General features: G+C 40.4%; 1 protein-coding gene across 5 annotated transcripts in view; it reads right to left on the bottom strand.

Annotated features, from left to right (window-relative positions):
* The window catches only part of Obsc (Obscurin), a 204,517-nt gene that overhangs the window by 67,436 nt on the left and 117,347 nt on the right, over positions 1–19,734 (bottom strand). For all 5 annotated transcript variants that reach the window (XM_032437394.2, XM_070210261.1, XM_070210262.1 and 2 more), the window contains 3 exons: positions 15,969–16,829; positions 2,129–2,234; positions 1,886–2,067 (listed from right to left, as the gene is read on the bottom strand). In XM_032437394.2, coding sequence (XP_032293285.2) covers positions 1,886–2,067; positions 2,129–2,234; positions 15,969–16,829 — 1,149 coding nt within the window. The remainder of the gene's footprint in view (positions 1–1,885; positions 2,068–2,128; positions 2,235–15,968; positions 16,830–19,734) is intronic.

Genomic DNA, 19,734 nt, shown 5'->3' with positions numbered 1-19,734 from the left:
ATAATCGGTTAAGCTAAAGAAATTGTGGCTAAAGACCGTCACATCCAGGACTGCTTTGCATCTACGTGGGAAAGAAAATTAACCAGTGAGAGTATGACCTCGCTTTATTCAGTTAACTGTCAATGATAGAGCCGCTAACATGAAAACAAAGGAGCTATGCAGAAATTATTTAGCCATGGCGCATCAATCTCTCATAATTGATTCATCTACAACGGACGATTTGGCACGCTTCACCACTGAAACAACTCTCCTATCCTAATATAACCGCAACCGACCGTTAAAGATCCACCACTTCAAATCCACAAACCATCCTCCAGAATTATCTTATCCATATTTGAGCTACTAAGCACTCGCCCTGTTCTATTGTGGATGGGAAGAGACATGCATATAAGCTGTTATACCAAACAATTCATCGAGTGTTCAGACATAATCAATCTGTTTTATCCCATTTCCGTAATTGTAATTGTGTAATGTTCCAAAGGATATTGTATATAAAGGTGTTCTCCGAGCTGGAAAGCAGTTTACCTTCCTATACTGTCCAGCATTCGTGGCTTTTCCACTCGATCAATCAGTTCAGGGAAAACTGTGAATACAATGCTCACAAAACTCTGGGTGGCATTGTATATAACAGCCACAGCGGCAAATGAGTCTGATACGAGATTGGAAAAGCGCACAGTGTAGTCTTACCTGGCAACTATTCCGCCGTCTGACGGTGTCCATGCACAGTGTTTCGATTTGAATAAGGTGTTACGCGCTTGAGGTACGAATGCCGCTTTATAAAATGCTGTCAGGGGTAAGCGGATGAATACAAGTGCTAGCTTTTCCGTATCTAGCGGGCTATGGGATCACAAATTTATTCAAATTTTTTTTTAAACTTTGACCGTTCGACTTTAAAAGTTGCGTCGGTGCAAATCGGCTTTAAGCAACAGGGAGAGGCGACCTAAATTAACGGCCACCTTGCGTTTTATACCGCCAGAAGCGCCCAAATGGGCGGCTTTTCGGAAGCGGGGGTCATCCGTTTTCCTCCCTTTCCAAGTATGGCTTGGAAGTGTTTTCTACTCTCCTGTCGAATATCGCAGCATGGCTCAACTTAAGGTCTTGAGACTTGGCCATTTTCTAGTCGGAGGCCAGCAAAAAGACTTAACTCAATCCTACTCAACATCGTGAGGGCTGTCGCATGGAGCTTTCGTAACCAACTATTGTTGGAGAAAAATTCAAAGGTCCTGCCTACCACTATTGTCCTGCTGGATAAGCATCTATGAGGTTCGACGTCGGCTCACTCGCAGATCCATGTATTTCCGAATTCTGTCATTGGCCAGGTTCTTTATAATTTTATTACACCCAGATATCATCCAACCCAGCTTCGAGTAAATTTCACATATAACCACTAAAGACGGCATGCCAAATCCATTGCCAGAATCCAAATTGTTTTTGTTGCCCAAAGAGTATCTGAATGCAGCTAAACCTGACTTATTTGCCCGATATTGTAGCAAACTGCGTTACAAGGCCCGGATGTACAGTACACATGAAGGGATAAGCGCAACACAAACTTAAGAGAGTGCAACCTATGCTTTGGTCTAATCTAGCCAGTGAGTATATATATAAATAGCTTGAGCACCTACCTTCAAAAAGAGAAAAGAAATTAAGTATGCAAGAAATAAATTCGGCATCCATAACGATATACCAAACCTAGTACTGAATTTATGGAAATAATATCTAGCCTATACAAAACAATTAAGATAAGAGTTTTACATTATTAGAGGTAAACAAATTTTAAGTCCAAGGATAAACGTGACAATTCAATATATTATCTCTTTGATGTATACGAGAAAATAAAAAAAAACCTCCATTATATGTTAATTTCCTGAAATACAAAAATACTTACTCAAAACAATAACTTTGCAACTTGATGTTGTCTCTCCAATGAAATTTGATGCCTTCACTTCGTATGTGCCAGTGTCTTCAACTTTAGCAAGATTCAAAGTTAAGTAATAATTTTCAATACGTTGGGAATCTCTTATGATTTTGATGTTTGCATCTTCATGAATTTCATGCCCATTCTTAAACCTATCATTTTAAAAATCTTATTAAGATATAAGTATTGAAATAACTAAAGTAGCATATTTACCATTTTACATTCGCATCTGGATTGCTGTATATTTCAACTTCTAAGGTTAGGGAACTTCCTTCATTTACCTCAACATCCTTAAGCGGTCTTCTTATTTTCGGCTTACCTAAAAATGTAAATTCTATTTAATTATGCGAATTAGACTGCAAATAAGACTGCGCTAGTCGGACACGCTCGACCTGTTATGAGGTATAGTTATATATTTACATGTGTCGTAGATACATATGCAACAACATCTTACCAAGATTGTTGGACCCGAAATTTTGAGATAGATCATTATCATGCAATAACTGATATTTTAAATTTTGAAAACACATAGAAAAGTTATATTGCAATCAGATGCTAAGCCATCTTGCGGATTTATTTGTTATTTTCGTAGAATATCAAAAGTTCCAATATTGTAAAAATACATTGCATCATAATGCATTAGAGGAGCAGGGATACAAAGTTATTTCAAATTTGTTGCAAGTGTAATGTAATTGTTAGTTAAGCTTGGAGAGCTTAGCCTTAGGTTTGATGGCCGCGCTGTATAAGTCTGATATCCAGATCAGTCCTAAGTCGATAAAAATACTAACATATCGATGACCTTGAAAAATATATATGAGCACCTTTGCGAAACATCCTTTTCAAGAAACTGTTCTATAGCGCTGTCCACTTGTGAAGGTAATTCTGCTGTGCCATAGAAATATGTCGCAATGGCTTATCATATCGAATGTGAATAGTGTTTATATTACGGGCACCCACTATTTTTAATGCTGGAGCCAAGAAAACTGCTATTGAATAAAAAATCACAAGAATACGAAAATATGTCGCTGGAAGCAGATGAGTAACTTAAAATTCAATCTGTCGTGGCACACATTCTTATCGAGAAAAGCAGCGCAGCAGTATATTATGGCTTTAATTTTTCCTTGAAAAAGATACCCTTTTAAGACACCAATATTGTTGTTAAAGCTTAAAGACTCTTTAAGAAATGTTTGCTAAATGGCTGGTATATGAGCATCGCCCACGGTATTCAAGGTCGTATCTGATGAAGAAATCAACATAGCGCTGATCCCGAAGACATCATTAATTAGTGTTCAAGTGCGTGGACTAAGTTGCAGATCGTGCAAATTTTAAGACCGGTCGGCCCGGGCGCCACGCGATGCTATGCTAATGGATAACAACATTATCCACTTCCCATTATCCACGACTCCAAAAGGTGCCGCAATCGATGAACACCTGCAGTCGAACGAACACCTTATCTTCGGATGCAAGACCAACACACATCACCATGAACGGGTCATCAGTGATGTCATCAAAATGAGTTAGTGTAAGATTGTAAGATATCTTTTGTGTAGTCATTTGAATTAATGCTATCAGGGAAAAGGTTTTGTTAGTAATTCTGAAATTCTCATTCTAGGTCACGTTGCCAAGCGATATCAACATATCAGGGAAGATCATTGATGAAAAGAGTAAGAGCGGGCCAAGATGACTGCCTTGAGGAACATCGAAAGTCACCAGAATACGTTTAGAAAACGAATTTCTGAAAATAACCTTTTGGGTTCTATCACGTAAATACTGTGAAATCCAGTTCAAAATATTGATAAGCCGAGAAGACGTAATTTAAAAAATTGTAATTTTAAATTTAAATTTAATTTAAAGCCTTACTGAATAGTATAGTATAGTGTAGATGACGTCAGTCTGCATTCTTTTCTTAAATCCATCAATTACGATCGAAGTAAACTCAAGAAGGTTAGTGCTTGTAGATCTACGCTTCACGAACCCATGCTGGGAAGGTGAAATAATAGAACTAGTTAAATGTTGTAGTTGAGAAGTTATAATTCTCTCAAAAGCTTTAGGTATAACGGATAATTTGGAAATACCTCTATAGTTTTCGACATCGGACTTACCCTCCCTCTTATCAAGAGGGATAATGTATAATTACTTCTAAATGAATGGAAAAGATGAAGTGATTACGGACAATTCAAAAAGTTCGAAAACAGGTTTACATAATGCTGCAGCGCAGTATCTAAGCACGCAAGCAGGAACACCATCAGGGCCCGCTGAATAAACCGGCTTGATAGTGTTAAGCTCGCTAAGAAGCGAACCTTCGGTAAAAATGGGATTTAAGATGCAGATTGACCTCTGTATCTGAAGGATAAGGCTGATTTTTATTATACCTAGAGAAGGAGTAGGTAGTTTAAAAAATGTTTGCGAACAGATCGGCTATGCCTGGATCAGTGATCGCACTCTCATCTGCAAACTTAACCGAAGAAGGCTAAATAGAAATCTTGCGTTTAAAATTGACAAGGTTAAAAACTTTGTTAGGATTTTGTGAAAGTTGAAGGCGGCAAGGTAATCTTTAAAATGGATGAAATTTTGAGTGGAAACTCACCATGAAAACTCATCATCTCAACGCTAACCACAGCTCGAATGGAAAAATATCGACAATGAAACAGTATACTTAAATACAAAAACCAAGACTGAATGAAAAATTGTGCTGATAAAAGACAAAGAAGGCACGAAAATGGTTTGTATGTATAAGCTAACACGCGCAACAAATTTGTTGCTGAGTTGCCCGTGCAGGCGTTGAGTGAATGATGGACGGTCATGAGACGCTGACTCAGCAAGATACCGGCGACTCTGCCGGCAAACTAGTGCTTCGAGAGATAGGCTAAGATATGCTCAAATTTAGTTTTATTAATTGAGCTCCAGAGCCCTCACGGGTCTGCAAGAAATAAATCATTTAGAATGTAACAGCCCTTTTCCGTTAATTGACGCCCAAATAAAATCGGAAATAAACTCGATCTGCGCGAGAACTAGGAGCACCTACATCTAAAATTTCAAGTCTCTAGCTCTTATAGGTTTTGAGATCCTTGCGTTCATAGATACGGACGGACGGACGGACAGATGGACAGACAGATAGACAGACATGGCTAGATCGACTCGGCTCTTGTTGGTGATCAAGAATATACATATATACTTTTTGGGGTCGGAGATGCTTCCTTCTGCCTGTTACATACATTTGGATATCGCACAAATACAATATATCCTTATACCCATTTTTAATGGGTTCAGGGTATAAAAAGCGTTGAATATTTGGGATTCATAGTATCCAGGGATGGGATAAAGACCTCGCCTGAAAAGGTGCACACGATTTCAAATTTCCCAGGCCCACGCATGCTTTTTAACATTAGATCTTTTTTAGGCCTTGCGAGTTACTAGCGCAGTTTTATTAAAGATTACGCCAAAATCGCCAAGCCCCCCAAGCCCTCATCAGTAAAAACCACTCACGAAAAGTGAAATCAATTACAAACCTTTTCAAAGCTTAAAAGTATTCTTGCTTCAGAGGATGTTCTATTAACATATCCCGATTTTTAAAAACCATTCGACCTAACCACCGATACCTTCGGTTATGGTCCTGGAGCTGTTCTATCTTAGAACGGCCGTCCAATCACGAAGATTTCACGCACGTTGCACAACAACGGGCAAAGCTTCGTGGCAAACGAGACGGAGCTGCTCGCCATCGTAGGGTCACGAAAAAAGCTTAGAAACTATCCTTATGGGATTAGGCAAATATCTTCACAGACGACCAACCACTTACATTCGAGGTGTCCGATAAGAATCCTAACGCTAAGATAAAACGTCGGTAAAATAATAGTTTGTAGCGGATGAGCCCCACGCCAGCTAGTAAATACGTTAGAAGACAGCCCGGACTTGAACGTTGCCACCTGCCACAGCAAGGAATCATTTGCTTACACAGTAGAAACAATTGTCAATCCAGCTAACTGTTTTCCTAACCAGATTATAATAGAACAAGCAGAAGCTTCCCATGTGTCGAACTTAATTTATTTTTAAAGAAAAACTTAGACACGTAATTAGATTCGCCGAACGCGACACGCTATGGAAAACTTTGTTGGACGCAAGAAGGGTCGATGTAGCCAACGCAATACAAAATAGCCGACACATTCCCTTCGACAACATTTAAACACTGCAAATTCCTTGTCACAGACATTACCAACCCCTCAGATAAATCTCGAAACTCGTCAAAGAACAACCGATAGAGTCGCGAGCAATAATGGATATAAAATTTCCAATCTTGCAATGGGTCAACCTTTTCCCTAAAATTACGCCAATCTACTGCGATATGGAAAATCGCTGAACTCAGAAACAATCAAGCAAATTGCAGAGACCTCGGGACGACGGTCCTTATCAAAGGGAGGGCGGTGCATAAGGACATTTTGCGTTTGATCCAATCGAATCCCTTAGCATCTAAAATAATAAAAACTTTAACACATTTTAGGTTGACTTCGGGAAATACTTATAAGGATAACCTTGTCTTATGTGACCGCCACGACAATATATAAGGACTACTCACACACAAGACATATACCCATTGTTGACAACGACGTGCCGATTTGGAACAGATTCGTATACTTAGGACATACTAAAAACATATCCTCCTATGAGGACGTATAAACACATTCTTAGCTACGCTAGGGGTTCACCATAGGCCAGCCCACAGCATAATTTTGCTAGGCACCGCCCTAAAGGTCATTGCAGGGGCACTGGACTTCAACAACTAGCAACATGTTGGATTCAGAAAACATGCACGTAGAAATTAATACAACAATTCAAGAACGACTAAGTTCAATCACGGACTCACTTAATTCTATCCACAAGACGAAAGAAACAGATACCGAACAAAAAGGAGACTATACTGCCAGGGAAAGGATAATAATCTCGGACTTAGAGAATTTACTTTTAACTGGAACTTTAGCTAAAATAGACTTCATCTGCCCAATTATACTGACATCTAAGAAGTCATGAATGAACATCTCACAAACATTAGTGTGCCTATCATTTTAGCAGTATCTAGGATAGTTAAGGTTTATTATTATAGTATAGGACTATTAAGGCAAGAACGTGGAGTCTTGTGCAGAACAACTTTATCTGGAACCGACGCTACATGAAATACACGCATGGGCACCTGGATCCTTTTACGGTGTTCGACGGTGTTATCATCATAAACGACGCAACCATGGACGCCATATCCCCTAACGGGGACAACCAATTAATCTTCGGAACCTATCTTCTGACTTTCGCAGATTACATCTCTCTGAACAGAAGTCGGTTCATCAACCACCAAGGTGTCTTGCAGAAGAGCCCAGTCGTCTCGGCAATGTCACAGATCTTCGTGACATCACACAGAGAGAGACTCAGCCTACCGTTCCTGCATGAGCTGAGCATCAGGAATACACAGCACATTAGCGACTTGAAAGACGAAATATTATCAAAACCTATCATGAGCAGCTGTGCCACGATAGTCATCTTTCTTGCTTATTGCTTAGATGTAATTGTGTGTCATCTGAAACGGACATGTCGGTCCACAACCGACAAGACCCTAGACCCTGAAGCTCTTGCAAGGAGCACCTCACTAGTCCGTGGGAGGTGTTAAAACGCGTGGTGCAACGGTCAGCCAATTCTGGCTGATGATCGGGCAACGATCACCGAAACCTAAATAAGGACGAACAACAATAAATCATCTCTTGTTGAACACCTTACTATCAATCACACCAAAGCAAAGATGGATAAAATAAGACTGTTTGCGAAGTGAAAGTGATTAAAAAATTAAATCAAAAGCAATAAAAAAGAGAAAATGTGGATTTATTACCATTTTAGAGTTTTGAAGATCTTTAAGAATAGTAAAGCTCGTAAATTACATAAATATCTTGTATAAAAATAACGAGAAAGAAAGGCTATATTCGGCACGCCGAAGATCTAATACCTTTGCCGACCCAACCTTTTTATAATACACATGGAAAATAGTTAATGCCGAGTTTGGTCAAGATATCTTGATAAACAAAAAGGTTCTTAATTAATCGACCGATCGTTCCTTTGGCAGATATATGATATAGTAGTCCGATGTTAATAAGATTTTGCATAAAGGAAGGGAGCATAGTGAAATCTTTAAATGCCGTGTTTAATCAAAATATCTTGAATGACAAAAAAGTTTAACATACAACAACTTAATATTCGACCGATCGTACCTATGGCAGCTATATGATATAGTGTACCCATCTTAATAGAATTTCGCATTTATATGAAGAGCATAGTAAAACTAATAAATGTCATGTTTGGTCAATATATCTTGGCAAACAAAATATTTTTTCAGACAACAACTTAATTTTTAACCGATCGTTTCTATGGCAGCTTTAAGATATAGTGGTCCGATATTAACAGGATTTTAAATATATATGAGGAGTACAGGAGCATAGTAAAACTAATAATTGTCGAGTTTGATCAATAAATCTTGAAAAACAAAATGTTTTTTCATACAAAAACTTAGTTTTCGACCGTTCGTTCCTATGGCAGCTATATGATATAGTGGTCCGATCCACCTGGTTTTGACATATGTGTTGCGTGCAACAGAAAGAGGGACTTCTGCAAAGTTCCAATGATAATACGATTTTCCATATACATATATGTATCATAACGAAACCTAAAAGTATATTTAATCTTGATATCTTGAAAAAAAATTTATGAATACAACAAACATTATATCCGCGCCAACCATAATAGTGGAAAAGTGCGCTTGCGCTTGCGATCGCCCCAATATTCTATCTTCACGAATGAATCGTCGATAGCAGAGGTAGGTTATGCTAACTTACTTAATACGATTCCAGTTCTCCAAGGACAAATTTAAACCTTAATCTTTGGCTTCGAAAATTGGAACTTTTCTTGCGAAGCCCACACTGGCTCAACCAGGTCTGCCAAATATAGCCCTATTATAATTGGTACTATTTTATTTGGCTTTCTCTCATTCAAATCATTATTATTTTTGCTTTCATCTATCCTAGAAAGGCTGAGCTAAGGCTGCAGTATTGGCCAATTTGTGGAAGGAAGACCGTTTCCAAGGTGGTTGGGAAATGTGTGAGATGCCAAGCATTGATTAGTAGAGATTAAAATGGCTGATAATCCCTAAGAAAAATTGACTGCTTGTAGACCTTTTTAAGTCTGTGGCGTTCACTACTGTGGACCATTTTTCTATAAGGCAGATGTACGAAATAATGCTACAGTCAAATGTTACGCGGTTTCTTCGTCTGCTTCGAGACTAAAGCAGTTCACCTGTAGCTGGTCAAGGATCTGGCGACGGCTTCATTCTTAAATGCGCTGAAGAGGTTTATATCGACCCGAAGCGGATAACGCTACCATCTTTGTCGGCGCCAAGAACGAGCTTCTGGACCTTAAGCGTTTATTTATCAGTTGCAATAATATTAACTCAGTGCACAACTTTTGTATGGCTGACTTCATTGATTGGAAATATATTTCCCCACGTTCGCCGTATTTTGACGGCATTTGGGATGATGCAGTGAAGATAGCGAAGCATCATTTTTATGGTGCTGCTGGCTATCGTGTTCTCAGCTTCAAGGGGCTTCACACCCTACTCTGATACATAGCATCGATAATTAACTGCATGCCATTGTTTCCCCTTTCAGAAGAGCCAGTAGACCTAGATGTGTTCATTTCAGCTAATTTCTTGATTGGTGAACCCAACTCGTTGAGTTTGGCTTGGCTTGCCTTCAATTCAACCGTCTGTAATACGCGTAATATACATCCAACAACCTTTTTGGTCTCGATGGCGTGAAGAATATTTAATGCTGCTTCAGCAGCGGTCCAAGTGGCATACTCCTATGCGTCAACTATTAAGTCCTCGTAAAGGATGAAAATTTGCCGTCTCTGATGAAGTCGCTTGCGTTGCCATCTTGCGCACTGCAAGAGGAGAGCAACGGTGTGATCAAATTCAATTAACAGGCGCAGGGTTCCGCAAATACGTGGCTTGTAAATATCCTTATATATATTGTTGTGTTCCATAATAAATTTTGTGTTTCCTAACCAATCTTGGTGCAATTTTCCGAAGTAAGCCTTATTACTTATTTAGGGCAGTATGCCTTTTGACTTTATAATAATTCTAGGCCAGGAAAGCATCCAATTACATATTTAAATTAGGTTTTTTTTTAATTTAACGACGTTAAAGAGCGAAAGCTCCGAGGTAACTTTACGAAAGCTTTTTGGAACAGATGCCGAGCTGATAATAAACGATCGAGGTGTCTGTGACGAGGAGAATGGTGAAAGGGTTCAGCCGACCCCTAGGGCTCCAAGCAGTGTGGAATTATTAATAAACATAGTATATTGAAAACATATTATTTTTTTATTTAACAACTAACCTAGAAGTGTTATACTACCTGATGCTACTAATTTACAGAGACAGCAATCTCAGCATTTGGTTATTAAGTTTACCTCTAGCTGTGTTGAAACAACCAGCACGGAAATTGTATTTATTTTTTATTTTTTAATTGATTGTGATCAAAATAATTGAGAGAAAACAAGAAATAACATGAAGTCACAGAAACTTTAATATATTTGAAAAACAACTGTTTTCTAAGAAACGAGACATGAAGTCGACCGAAGTAATGCTTGAAAATAGAATAAAACTAATTATTAAGAAAAATACAAAGGAAAGAGGATTTATTGAAAAATAAGCAGCTTCAGTTAGGGAACAACAATCGTAAGTAGCGGACGTGCGAACACAGAAAGTAAGAATTAGGGTCGCCAACGCGCAGAGAATCATGCGGCCCTCCCTTTCCTCTAGCTAGTCTCGTGAAGCGGTCTCAGTAGTAAAATAGGTAACGATATTTATTTACATATTTTTCCGGTGTTCGGAGGAATGTACAAAATCAATCAAATAAGAAACAAAACATAAATAACGAAAAGCAAGGACGGAAGACAAAAAAGAGGAAGTAAGTCCGAACAGACGTAAGCGAACGCCGGAGTTCAGGTACCAAGAAAAAAAGGAAAATAGGAAAAATAAAAACACAGAAAACACGGGTGAGAGCGAGCATCCAGAGGTGGGCTAGCGTTGTAAGTAAGTGTGGGCTGAGTGAGGTGGGGCTGGTTGGAGATCTGCGTCGTCGGTTAGCAAACTTCGATTTCAGAAGTTCTCACTCGACCGACTCGGCTGCTGAGCCGAGTTACATTCCGGACCACGCTTAAGCCCCCCCGGCCTGCTCGAGGTCCTGACGATCCCGAGCTATAGGGACCGCGACGAGGGCAAGAAAAGTAACGGGTCGAGAACATTGCCCCCTGCCGAGGGCAGCCCGCCCACTAACAGAAATGAGGGGACAATTCATCCTTTTCCATCCTTTTGCTAGCGGGCGTATGAGACTTAGATTTCGCCCGAAATGTGCAGGCAAACGTCAGACTTGCTGGTCGCATGGTTAACTTGACCCTGCTGAGAATCACGTCAATGCTAGACTAGCGATCCTAGGGATGCAATTGGTACGAGGATACGTTGCGTAGAGCAATAGAGAGAACAAAAATTCAGCAGAGGCAACAGTTTGCCCCGAGAAGGGAATCCCGGAGGCGAGATCAAAGGATTCGGGAACGGGCAACAGTTTGCCTCGCGGAGAGAGCTCCGAAGGCATGGTCGGGCAATAATGGCGTGTCCAGGATACGCAGAGAGAAGAGGGCGAAAGCAAGGCGACGAAAAAGGTTAGTCGAGGCGGGGATCCAAGCATCACGTGATGATCGGCACCAAATATCGTGATCGCCGATCGTGCCTGTGAAGAAGAAGATGGGGGAATGGTGAATGTGATTGATTGAGCAGGGTAGTAAGCAGTACTTGCTGTCCCAGATTGAGGGGTATATGAGTGGAAAGTAATGCCCTTCGGTCTGAACTCTGTGTGTGCACTTTCCAGAGGGCATTAAACTTCAAAATATGGCCAGAAATGAAGCCTCACGCGTTCGCCCATTTGAACGACATTATCAGCATGGGAGCGACGAAAGTGTAGCACGAAGCCTATTTGAGGAAAGTATTCCGATTGCTGGGAGAGGCTAGCCTCAGGCTATACTAGGAAAAATGTCGTTTTCCCTTCAGAACAAACTAGTAAGCTTGGAATACGTGGGACTCCTGGTGAGCGGCGAGGGAATTCGCACGAATCCTGTGAAGTTGCTACCCATCCAGCGATTGACGCTGAACTGCAAATAGCTGTGGCGGTGGCTGGGAATGGCATCGTGGTATCGACGGCTCGTGCAGAACTTCGCATCGTGTAACCGATGACAACTCTCTAAAAGAAAGGGAAGGCACGGTCGTGGGGCGTGAAACAGCAAGCTGCTAAGAAACAACTCAAAGAGCGTCTGAAAATAGCTCCGATCCTCGCTAGGTCCGACTTCAACAGGAAGATGCAAGTTAAGATGTTACTTGGAGGGATGCTGGTTCGACGTCATCCCCGACCACATGGCAACCACCCCGAGGAAATGGCTCAGTTCGATGGAGACCGTCTGGAAGGATCGCTCGGTGGTCCCTGGAGTTCCAATATATGGTGCAATACCGGCGAGGACATCTGAACGAGGTAGTAGAGGCAGAGAATGCGGTCTGGCCGTGAAAGAGAAAACTTCTGCGGATGGACTAAATGCATGGACTAAATGCAGGTAAAACTTATTAGACCGGTCGGGCGATGTAGACGCGTAGGTGAGGGTACGTTGGGCCTTCCACTGCGCCGACTTCGTAGGCCCCCGACCACGGTCGAAGCACGGGAATACGATGTTTTTGGTATTCCACGACACGTTAAGTAAGCCGTTGGAATTGGTCCCCTTGAGGAGGGGAACAGCAGAACACCTACAGAGGCAGTTCCGAGAGCGAATACTCTTACGATTCGGAGTCCCTCGCACATTTTTGTGCAAGGTGCAGTTCACCAGCCGGACATTCAATGCTTTCCTGAGTTTCATCGGCGTAGAGGTGCAATGCACAGCATCGTCTCTGGGGAAAAGACAACCGTGCGGACTAACCGGACGGTAAGGAGGATGATAGTTCAGCTCATCGAAGAACACCAAAGTTTGTGGGACGATATATCACCAGAAGTGCTAGTCGTGAACATAAGCGTGGCCTGATTCAACTGGATTTTCCCCCGCCTTCTTAGTACAATGAGTATTTCTCCAGAAGAGAAGGCCGGGCTTCTGAGTTTAGTATTCAACACCCTCCGTCACAACTTGCAGCCTGCTTCCCGGGACAAGGGAGGCACAATAATTTACATCGGAGGGTAAGGCGACCAACTATCAAAGAGCGGATTTGGCTACGCCAACATCAGCTTACCAAGTCCGCTGATGAATTCGCAGCAAAAAACTGGCACGATCCCTACCGGGCTGTAAAGCTTGTGCCTCATTTCGGGTGCTCGCCCAGCTGAAGCACTATCACGACATCCAAAGATGCCCTAGCGAAGCCGGATTGCAGAGAGGCGAAAGTGAAAGATGCAGAATAGCTTACTAAGTATTGTTTTATTAACATATTAACTAGTTGCAAGAAGAGTCCTTTTGTAAGCTGCATCGTAGGGAGCATGAGCTTACAAGAAAAATTGTAATATAGGGAGTATGGATAGAACGGTTGTTTACGTAAGCTAATGAACTGTAATTATTAATACACCCATATGGAATGGACATCTTTAGCAAAAAGAGCGCGAACGAGATGGAGTAGAAGGTCGATGCCGGTGGGACACAAGTCCACTATGGAACCACAATCCGTCTGGCGCTCGGCGAAAATGAGACCCAAGATTTAGCAATTCGCCTCTGCCACTGGTCCCTAGGGCCATGAACATAATCTTGGTCAACTCGCCATCACCACTGGTCCGCTCCGGTGTGGAAGAATCTAGAGGAGCCATTCGAGGATATCGAGGGGAGGGAACGTGGCCTCGAAGAGCTGGTGGTCTAGGTGGAGCCCGCCCCATAAGATTAGCGAACGGGCCTCGCGATTATGTTCTGACGCCCTAAGGGTTGACGAAGTAATGTAGAAAAACTTATTTAAAAAAAAAAACATCAAGGAAAGACGATCACATGAATTAAAACAGTAAATCAATTACATTTGAAGTTTAGTTAAACGCAACATTAACTCTTAATATGAGTAGAGGAGGGGCAGACGAGTAAGTAGGCTTAAGATACAGCGGCGAAGGGAGCATGAGTGGGCTGTAAGACGGTGAAGCATCGAACATCGTTGTTCTGCTTTTATCACAAGAGAACACTTCCAGCTATAGTGAGTCTGGCAACTCTTGGCAGCTACTTCACAAGGATTCCATTTTTAAAATAGAATTTTTTGGGTCACCCAAAGTTATAGTGGGGTGGAATGGACTTCAATTTAAATCAGTTCTAGCTACTGTTACAATACAAAATACATATGAGCCAAGGCGTCATTAAGTATTGTTCACTATTGGACAAGACAAAAAAGTAAGAGGTTCTAGTCGGGAGCTCCCGACAAGTGGATACCCTGAACCCTCCTCTTCCAGCATCAAATGCATATATATATTCTATTTTTGAAGCTATATGGTGACTCTAGCTATTATTTATCAAAATTCCCCAATAAACAGGATGTCGATATCGATTTTGATCGATGGAAACGGAGTAAGTAAAATTTCAAGTCTCTAGCTCTTATAGTCTCTGAGATTCTTGCGTTCATACATTCGGTCGGACGGACAGACAGACGGACATGGCTAGATCGACTCGGCTGATGCTGATCAAGAATATATATACCTTATGGGGTTGGAGATGCTTTCTTTTGCCTGTTACATACATTTGGATTTTGTACAAATACAAAATACCCTTATATCCATTTTTAATGGGTTCAGGGTATAAAAACGAATCAGCGCTTTAGTGCCTAACTTGCTAACTTGGTTAGCTTAATTCAACAGTTTTTTTCAGAATACATTTCGGAATTCACAGACTTTGATTAGCTGGGAGTTGGAACATGGTTTGTAAGACAGAATACTACAAATAAATTTTTTAAAAAATTTATTGTTTTCTTTCTACTTATATGCGATGTTCATTATTATCTTCCATCTCTTTACATATAGTGGTTTATTAATTTCTTTGCATTTCAGAGGATGAGAAATGTTTTAGCTTCAGAAGATGACATACTCAGATACCCAGACTTCCATTTCAAACTAACGATGAATGCTTCTGCGTACAGCATTGGTGCGGTATTTTCGCAAGAGGCTAGTCCCTTTACTATGATTCCAAGAATATTAAAAGAAAGAAAGTGAAACCCACAATGCTACCGATAAAAGAACGTTAGGGGCCATGGTCTGGGCACTAGGGAAGGTGTACCTATACGGTACACGCGACATAAGCATTTACATGGAAAAAATATCAAACAGATATTGGAGGAACACTACCTTCCGAAAATGACAAAGCTTGCGACAGAAGTTGCTGCCAAATGCAAAATGTGCACTAAGGCTAAATTTGACAGGCATCCGAGGAAACGGGTTCTCGGAGAGACCCCAGCCCCATCCGGTGAAATGCTGTACATTGACTTCTTTTCAACAGACAGAAAACAGTTCCTGACGTGCATGGTAAAATTAAATTGGTGCAGCCACAACTATCATATATGATAGCAGACGTAAAAACCCCCATCGTCTTATGAATTTATTCCCCAAAAACCAATCATTTACTGCGATAATGAGGCATCATTAAACTCCGAGATAATCACCAGGTTATTAAAAAATAGTTGAGGAGTAGATGTAAATGCACCACCACTATAAAGTTCCTCAATCGGCCAGGTAGAACATAGCACCTTACTGGAAATCGCGAGATGCCTTAAGCTTGAGAAGTAGAGCGATGACACCAAATAATCCGACCTTAGAGTATAACCGAGTATCACTGCATTCGGCGACGGGCAAGAAATAGATCGATAATACACGTATCTTCCGACGGATTCAGAGAGGGGATCAGAAATATGACAGCCCGAACGGGCAGGATAGGGTAGTCAATGTAGGAGAAAAACATTTTTTTAAGTATATTAATATAATATTATACTTACAGTTTACAGTCACAGAACAGCTGTCTTCCAGTATTCCATAATCATTCATTATTTTACAACAGTAGTTTCCTTGGCTATTAACGGAAACGTCATTAAGAACTAATTTATAATTATTTCCATCAATTGATTGGTGACAATCTTTACGGTTTTCGTCGATTTCAATACCATCAATAAACCATTTTATATGCGGACGAGGGTAGGCATCTATTCCAACTACGAGTTCAACATTAGACTCGCCTTCCTGCACAGTAATATTGTGTAATTTTTTTGTTAGTTCCGGAGTACATTTCATAAGTAACTGTGTTTCGCTAGTTGCTGAACCGTGCTCGTTTACTGCCTTAACAGAATATTTTCCAGCATCTACTCGAGTGGCACCAGTAATTTTTAAAGTGTAAGTATTCCCGTCACAATCAATTTTATATTTTGTGTCGGTCAATTTTATTTCAGTATTATCGTGATACCAAGTTAGTTTTGGTTCGGGGAATGCATCTACTCGCACTGACATATTTACAGTTTCTTTTTCGCCGTGAATATACTCACTTTCCAAACATTTTACAAATATTGGTTTGGATTTAACTGTACAGTTCCAATACTCTGAAGTTTGACTCAGATCATTTGTGGCTTTAATAGAATAATGTCCAGATTGAGATAGCTTAACGTCAGAAATTTCTATCAAAACTTTTGTTGATCCTTTTCCAATTGAAGTAGATGAAATTTTTATATTACTTTCATCAGATACATCTTTTCCATTTTTGGTTATACTAATACTTGGTTGTGGGGATCCCTCAACATCTATTTCCATGCGTACTGTTTCACCAGCTAAGCAAGCGATATCCTCAATTTTTTTTATTTTGGGAGGAGCTGAAATGTTAAAAGAATTATTAAATGTATTGAAAATCGACAAGAAAATAATAATAATATGAAGAATATCACTGCAATCTGTCCAGATGCTATTTAAAATTCTACACTGAACTATAACCACATCCACAAAAACAAAGCAACGCACGGCTCTTGATGACCTAATGGCTTTCGCCTCTTACTTATCCCTGATTTTGACCAATTTCTTGGAAAAGCAAGTTACCGATGATCGGAGACAAAGCCGTGCTACGCGGGCACTAAGAGAATCCCCGTTCAAAATTTCAAAAGATCAGATATTTATTCATTTCATATATGCTATGTGTGGTCGGAGATGCCTCCTTCTGCCAGTTACTTCCATTTTCACAAAAACAATAAGTCCTTTTTACCCGTTTTTAAAAGGTACGTAGTATCAAAATAAAAATATTAATACGTAAGCTGTAAGCTGTAAGCTTTTGGGCATTCTCAGATACTATAATTATATAATTAAGTTAAATACGCTTGGTTACTTTCATAGATTCTGGGATCTGGGCAGCCAAATTACTTAATATAACACTAAAGCCTGCTCACATACAAAATCTGCAGAACTTTTAAAAATGACTATAGTTGCTCATATATATATATATAATTTGCTTGCATTCAATGCATTCTATTGAATGCAAGCAAATTATACCAATTTGTACCAAATATATCTGGTAATTTTGGCACTTGAGTTAAATAATTCTCGTAACCCAATATTGCAGTAATGACTCAATAAGCTGACAAGTGCAAGTTTCCCTTGCTTGAGCGCGACACTTATTTTTTCTTAGTAGACTTCTCCTTATTTACGTTTGATGCAATTATAGGGCTCGACCTGCTTAAGCAGGTGGGAGCGGTTTTATGCCTACAAAAATGTATTTTAAAATTTGGTGCGACTTCGGAAGCGTTAAAGTACTATAAATGTGCAAACATAAACCACATAAGGATCAAAGAGATCGAGGCACCACCTGGGATGAAGGCAGATTTCTTGCAAGTACTTCACCGAAACAGCAGGGCATTCACGAACTCTAACGAGGCGCTGCCTTACAACACGGCTGTTGTGGCCACAATCCGTACGACCGACGAAAGTGTGATCTACTCAAAACTATACCCCTACCCTAGGGGTGTATAGGATTTTGTCATTACGAATGTCAACGAATTTCTTAAAAACAGCATAATCAGGAAGTCGAAATAGCCATACAATAATCCGTTCTGGGTGGTCGATAAGAAGGGCACAGTTAAGTAATTAAAATAAACGTCTAATGATAGACATTAGGAAACAACCTCATTACTATTGCCGACAAATACCCAATGCCAAGTATCGCAATGAAACTGGCAAGTCCGGGTAGAGCCAAATATTTAACGACGCTCGACCTGGAATCAGGTTATCACCAGATTTTTCTGGCAGAGCAAGACCGTGAGAGGAGGGCCTTATCGATATATGGAGGAAAGTACGAGTTTTGTCGATATCCCTTTGGTTTGAAGAATGCAGCGAGAATTTTTCAGAGTCCATAGATAATGTTCTGCGGGAACAAATTGGAAAATCTGTCTACGGAGCAGTTCTGTCACAGAATTGCCGCGCAATAACAATGATATCCCGGACCATAAAAGATAGTAAAGCAAACTACGCTACTAACGAGCGAGAGTTGTTTGCCATCGTTTGGATATTAAGCTAACTACGACACTTTCCTTACGGGGCTAAAGATATAAACATTTTCACTGACCACCAGCTTCTTACGTTCTCGGTATCGGAGAAATCATCACTAAGGAACACAATCGAGCCCATAGGGTATAGTTGACACGGTCGACCTCATCCTGCAGGCGACTATCGAATATAACAATTCCAGTCACTCAGTGGTCGAGAAAAAGCCTACGAACATATTGCTTAACTCTCTACCGGAATCTACCCGCGAGGTTAGAGACAAGATAGAAAGGGCTCAAATTCAGCAGAACGCCCGGGCTAACCAATGGCGTCAGAACAGAGTCTTTGAAGTAGGTAGAAAGATCCTGGTTTAGACGAGCCGCAAACTAGGCAACAAGATTTCGCCCTTGTGCATTGAAAAAAATGTTGAAGTGGACTTGGGGACAACGGTCCTCATTGAGGGGAGGGTGGTCCACAAGGACAACCTCCGTTAAATTTAAAGCACAATTTTTCGTTATCGTTTTCATAACAGTAGTTTTAACATTTTAGAATTACGTTCACCATACTTTCAATCATGTCAATACTAATTATGCACGGGGACATCTTACTATAGGACAACTACGGATACTTACGTCACACTACCAACCTCACGGAATACGAGACAATGACTGAAGAAACTATGAAACTAACGAAGCTAACTTTCGGCATTCCCATATGATGAAATTGCTGGAAGTTAATACAGGACACGTACTGGACATGTTGTCCGCTCTCGATGTGCAAAATCATAAGGTAAGAAGCCTCGACTTCTTGGGAACAGCCCTTAAGGTTGTAGCAGGCTCTCCGGACGCAAACGACGTTAAGAGAGTAGAATTAAAGCAGACGCAACTGGTCACTGCAAGCAATAGGCAGACAAGAAAAGATTAACCAACTGACCGACATTGTTAAGTAAATTCTAAATTCCTCTAAAGATAAGCAGGCCGACACGGGTCACCTTTTTAAAACCCTTAGCACACGCAACAGAATGATGATAACAAAAATAGGTAACTTTAATCTTAGAAAAAATACGTGTAATAAATCCAACAATAATTGATCACTCTAATTTACTAAATATTCTTACTGACCAAGTCACAGGTACCCCCATAACAGACATTTTGAAAGTATCTAATATTAAAGTAGAGCATAAAAACAATGTAGTAGCTTTCATAATTCAGTTCCCTAAAATAAACAAGCAATGCAGGAAGAATACAACGG

Source organism: Drosophila virilis, chromosome 5 (assembly GCF_030788295.1).
Source record: "Drosophila virilis strain 15010-1051.87 chromosome 5, Dvir_AGI_RSII-ME, whole genome shotgun sequence".
NCBI classification, from domain to species: domain Eukaryota; kingdom Metazoa; phylum Arthropoda; class Insecta; order Diptera; family Drosophilidae; genus Drosophila; species Drosophila virilis.
Note: the sequence above shows the minus strand (reverse complement) of the source record. Positions and strands in the feature narration are given on the sequence as shown.